Here is a 6,000-nt window from a genome sequence, read left to right as displayed (position 1 = left end):
GAACATTTGCAAAATCCGTAATGCTGCTTTCAGTAAGTACAATGCACACGCGTTTAATTTGTCGGCCACTTTTTGCCAGCCATCTTTTCTGGTTTGGGCTACTTTTGCAGTGTTACCGCTTGTGCATATTAAATCTTGAAGTCCTTCGAGTAACTAATTAACTAACTAACACCCACCCACCCAGCTTGTGTGAAAAAAATGCGCCCATTCTTTCGTCATTTTGTTGCAGCCTATCAAAGACTTGCTGATCATGTTTTCACTCAGCGCGGGGGCGCGCATTCATCTCGGATTATTACATCCAGCTAGTCTGCTAGACTAATCTGCTACACGGCTGCGTTTGAAAAAACCGACTTATCCCGGATGAGTTTCACCGGCATTAATGATTAGGAATCTGGTTGGAACAAAACCCTGCATCCACAGGGGTTCACCAGGACCGAGTTTGGGAAACACTGCTGAACACAGACAAAACCGACTCAGGTGAGGAGTTGGGGCGGGCAAAGTAGTTGCAGCTATTGATTATTCAGTGTTGTTTGCCTGGGTGTATTTAAATGCATGTTGAGATATCTCTGCACTCGGAACGTTTTTGAACAAATCGTGCATTGAAAGATCTGTTTGGAATGCGTTTGTTCAGTGGAGTGGGTGTTTAAATGTGCTTTGAGAAATTTCTGGCGCGTGAAGGTTTTGGAGCAGTGTTGACACTGAAAAGAATTCATCAAGGAATGTGTTTTGAGATGGTTAGTAAGGTGTCTGCGTGCGTGAAAGTGTTTGTCGCAAATTTTGCATACAAATCTTTGTGTTGAATGGATCTGCATATGGTTGTGGAGCTCCATCTCACCTGTGAAGTCCTCGTTACAAAATGTGCAATTGAAGGTGAGAGTGGAATGAGTTCGTAAGTGTTTCTTGAGAGCGCGAGTTGTTTTGAAGCATTGTTGGCAATGTTCACATTGCATAATTCATTTAGTGTTGTGTTTTTTTAAATGTGTGTTCAGATATCTCTGCACTCAGAAGCTTTTGGAACAAAAGGTGCATTGAAAGTCCTGTGTGGAATGCGTGTGTTCAGGGGAGTGTGTCTTGAAATGTTTTTCAGGAAGAGGAGAGTAGGCAGGTGACGTCACATTAGTGTGACGAGCAAGTGGGTGTGCACCCTGTGTGCACATACCGACAGCGTCAAAAGATGTCACCAGAAGGTTATCACGTGTGTATTTGAGAGGCATGAGAACCTCATAATGCCCATGATCCAAAGGACTGCTAAAGAGCAGGGATATGGAGAGACGCTGGGCCGGACTGTAAACTCGAGGAGAGGCATGAGGACATTCTTGGAATTAAATGCTGATAGTAGCTGGAAGGATTTGGGACATTGCCACAATTTCTGCCTCGCCACCATAGACTCCGGACGTATTCATGCAGTCAGCGTATTGTTGAGCAGACTGTATAACAATGCCTCTGTGACTAACAACAACTGACACCACGTCGCCGAAGTTATCCCAATGTTGGCAAACAAAGCCAACAGCCATGTTGCGAAGTTAGAGAACAACAGTTTCGTCAATGACATTTTTCCAAAAAAACCCGACTGATAGAAACAAACAGTTACCTGATGCAGGAATTTCTATGACATTGAAAGAAGTGTTGTTTCCATGAAATACATTTGAAGCGGTAGCCATGGAGTGCAAAAGAACAGTCAACGTGGCTCACAGCTGGATTTGGACAGCAGCACAGACCAAAGCGAGTGAGTATGTGTTTGATGAGCTGTTTGAGTTGGCGGGCAGTGCTCTGAGGTGCGTTCCCCATCACGTGGGAGGAGGGGTAGAGTTTCTGGGCGGAGCTTCGTTGTTCCTTTCCCATGGTTTTCGATAGTGGACACGGTCGGGTGTCGTAACCAAAAAGAATAATGAAAAGTCAACGTGGCTCAGAGGTGCATGTGGACTCCTAGCACTAACGAAAGGGACTAACTGGGTGGTTGGTGAGTTTTTGCGTCCGGCACATGAGCAGGCAGTGTGAATGCCTAGAGAGCGAGGGTAGACACGGGCCGGGGAAAAAGGAGTGTTGGTGGGCAGGGAAACGTCTTCCGTGTTCCTGCAGGACCATCTAAGAAGACGCATGTTTGTCGCGGATGTGGTGGACGCCGGTCGGGGAATAAGGAGTGTTGGTGGGCGGGGAAACGTTTTCCGTGTTCCTGCAGGACCATCTAAGAAGACGCATGTTTGTCGTGGATGTGAATTGCTGTATGTAGCATGTAAAACAGTTTGCTATGGTGAACGCGGTCGTGCGTCGTAACTGAAAAGTCAACGTGGCTCAGAGGTGCATGTGTACTGTAGCACAAACGAACATAAATGACGGCGTTTTTTCCGAGTCATCGCGTCCGAGTTGGCTCTGCGAGTTGTCGTCGTATCCAATGGTCTTAGAGTTGGTGGGCGTGGCTCCTTTCTGCGTGCGCCATTGGCATCTTACTTGTCGGCAGTTTAGTGAATCCACGCCCCTATATATATAGATATCTGATTTTACACTTCTCAGAGTCACCTACATTCTCAGATGTTGTAGATGTAAGGTAGCCTTCCGATCCTTTCCACTCTCCCTATAATATCTCTCAAGTTTGCAGCTCATGTGAAAGGCAGTTGAGACCAGCCATCACTTGAGTCTATGATTACATCAGCATATCTTCAATTTAAAAATCTCCACCCTGATAAAAGGACCAGTGTCTGACTATGTGTCTGTTCAGTTGCTATGTCTATATTATATGCCATTTAGTATAGGATCCATAAAAGCAGTGCTAATGTTTATGATATACCATCTGTTGGAATAAATAATGCAATGAATTCCATTACTGCATTCTTTACAAAAATAAATTCCAATAGATGTTGCACTGCAAACATGAATGCTGAATATGTCCAACAGAGAGTAACTGCAGGAAATCAGAAATCAGCGTATCCATATTAATATAATGTGTGTCTATGTATCTTTGTGTATCTATGTGTCTGTCCAGTTCTTATATGCCATTTGGTAGTGATTCCTAAAATATAATGTTTGTGATGTGTTATCTGCTGGAATAAAAAATGCAATGCATTCAATAAATTCCAAAAGATGGTGCACAGCAAACTTTGATTACTTAGATTTCAACCCATCTTAGAAGGGTGGCACAGCTAGTAATGATATTAAATAAATAAATATTGAAACTTCGATCACTTAACAAATGGGAAACCCATGTGATATGAACACAATTGTTGTGTGAGTAAAGGAAATGTCCTTATCCAAAGTCAAGTCTTCCAGGGTCACTTCTCCCTGGGCCCCTCTGCCAATTCCTTGAGTAGCTCAGGCCTCAACCATTCCTGAATTCCCCATCAATTCTACTGTATATTGCAGCATTGGGGGAGCATGAGCATTCACCAAAGAATAAAATATGCCCTGCTGTATGCTGTTCCTTCAAACCACACTGGTTCCTGTAGTTTACATATCAGATAAGCAGACATCTTTTGCTTTGCATACACATACCTAATCCCAGCACATGTGCTATGCAAAACACTGGAAGAACAAGCAGACACAATTCTAATAGGACCAGATATGCCAGCATTTCACTGGTAACCACAGCTAATGACAGTTCAGCCACGCAAAAATACCATAAGACACTCATAACATAACTCACATAACAAAGAAATATACACTACACTTAAACTCAGCATATCTCACTTTGATGTCATTGTTGCTGATTGATCACAAATTCTGTACTTAATTTCATCCTTGTTTAAGAAACCAAATCATGTGATTTAAACATCTGTGTTAATCTCTTCATGTGTCATTGTACCTGAAGCAATTTTTATGAAACAGCCTGCTTCAGCGTTCACTCTTTCTTAATATCAGTCTGATATACCTGAAACACCTGAGACTCCATACGGCCTACCTACTGTCTAGAGCGTCTACAAGAATAAATGTGTAACTAAAAGTGCAGGGAAAAGAAAATATTTTTTGTGTGAAATACACATAAAGTTTCTTCTTAATCATCATAGAGTTTCACTTGTTGTTAGTAATCATATTTATACATCTTGATCTACCACCATTTGCATCAGAAAAAGAAAGGAAAGACTAAAATTAAGAGAAGTACTTGCCTAATATACTGACCCCAAAAAGAAGGCAAGGACCTCAGTACTAATTTTTTTATCTATCATATCCAAAAAGTAATGTACTTTAGTTTCCAAAAACTACAATATTCCTTTGAATTTTTAAATGCAAACTAATTATCCTACATACTATAAAGTGCAAGCCTTTCTATGGACAGTGTGAGCAGACTCTAGGCAGTCACCATAAACTGGATTAAACCAGCTTACATCCTAATTTGACCATATGGACCTTTCTATTGAAAAACTCATAACTCATTTTAGTCTGAAGAAGACAGTTTTGTTACACTTACAGCCAGCAAATTTTCCTCTTCCCCATTTTGGACCCCACTCAAATAAATGTTAGGTAGAGTGAGGGTCAAGCAAGCTAGAAATTTCACCATCTTCATATCCAAATGAGGGAAATATATTTAGAAGATGGCCTGTATCAAGGAAAGAGGCAAAACCATAGCACATAAGACGGGTCTGAAGACACTTGCTAGTATCTTGCATTTCCTTTAATCTGTCTCAGAGCTGGGAAGTTAAACTAATGTGTTTTGTTCAAGATGGAAGGAAATCCTTTACAAGGGAGTAACTGTGTCTTTTGACTACATTTGTGATGGCTTAAAATAGTTTATTTCTAGTGGTTTTCCACATAACTCCATACAGCTCCATTCTGTCATACAATACACTTTGTAACTTTGGACTATCTCTGACGCTGTTATGTCTGTTTTGTAATTTAGCCTTTTAATCACCTTATCAAACTTATTATTGACAGTGATGATTCTGCTATAACTGTCGTGACATATTACTGTCCATATTTTACAGATACAAATAAATCTATACTGAATATCTGTATTTTGTTTTCCTATACATTTTATTTTGAAGTCAAATTGAAACCTATGTGACCCATTCTGAATTCCATGTATAGATTAGTGATGAAACTTATTAGATCTCTCCATTAGGGAAAAAAAAAAAGCTCTTGAACCATGATAATGGGCCCCAGTGGGAGGTCAGCAGTAGCTGTAGGCGTTGGTTGAAATCTCTTTTATCTGCTTAGTCTACCAGAACCAAATTTGGCAATCCTGGCTAATGTTCATTTTTATTATATTATGAAAAGTAGTGAAAGAATTATGTAACTTTGTAAGACATACCTTCAAAAGTTGAAGTGCATTTGTAGTTTAATTCATAATTCTCTTTTTGGTTATTTTTATCTGATATGGTAAAAACTACAAAATATTTTATGCACATTAATAATTTCACTGTCTAAGTCTGATTTTGTTTAATATTTTATGAATGACACTTTATCGGCATATAATGAAGCAGACAAAAAAGCAGAACAGCAGGCAGACAACCAGGATAATGAAAATATGATAAAGACCATCTCTTACCAACTTTCAACTGCAAATTTATCTGGAGGAGAAGACGTTGATTTTCCGCCATCAGCATATCAGAATTTTGATGACATTTTTACAATCTGCTCAGAAGATTTGCATAAAAAGGTACATTTAATGAAGCTACTTCTTGTAAACAGTTAATTTTCTTGTCTGTTTCTTTTTTGTTAACGTGCAAAAGAGAACATTGAATTATTTAACACCTTTAAAACTTAAACAGTATTTTGATTTATTTTTTCTTGTAGAATTTGTAGGCCTCTTCGCTTAAGAAAAAAAATCTGTCACTGGTAATAATGAATTTATTCTGAATAATTGCTGTTTACTTCCAATTCACCAGTGCTTGGGTTTTAGAAGCTGTGTTTCAGTATGAGCTTATGTTTTCTCTTTTTTTAATTCTTTGTCTTGAATAGTCAGTTTCAGAAACAGTACCCTATAGTATGAGACTGACAAATACTTAGGTCTTCAGGTTACTAAATCTTTTACAATTAGAGTTTAACATTCTGCTTAATATAGATTTGTGT

General features: G+C 39.4%; 1 protein-coding gene across 1 annotated transcript in view; it reads left to right on the top strand.

Moving 5' to 3' along the window:
- Positions 1-5,377: 5,377 nt before the first annotated feature.
- Positions 5,378-6,000, top strand: part of LOC127527540 (glutamate-rich protein 6-like) — an 88,823-nt gene continuing 88,200 nt past the window's right edge. Inside the window, exon 1 of the mRNA XM_051926609.1 lies at positions 5,378-5,587. Within this exon, the coding sequence (XP_051782569.1) occupies positions 5,378-5,587 (210 nt within the window). The remainder of the gene's footprint in view (positions 5,588-6,000) is intronic.

This window comes from Erpetoichthys calabaricus, chromosome 4, assembly GCF_900747795.2.
Source record: "Erpetoichthys calabaricus chromosome 4, fErpCal1.3, whole genome shotgun sequence".
Taxonomy (NCBI): domain Eukaryota; kingdom Metazoa; phylum Chordata; class Cladistia; order Polypteriformes; family Polypteridae; genus Erpetoichthys; species Erpetoichthys calabaricus.
Note: the sequence above shows the minus strand (reverse complement) of the source record. Positions and strands in the feature narration are given on the sequence as shown.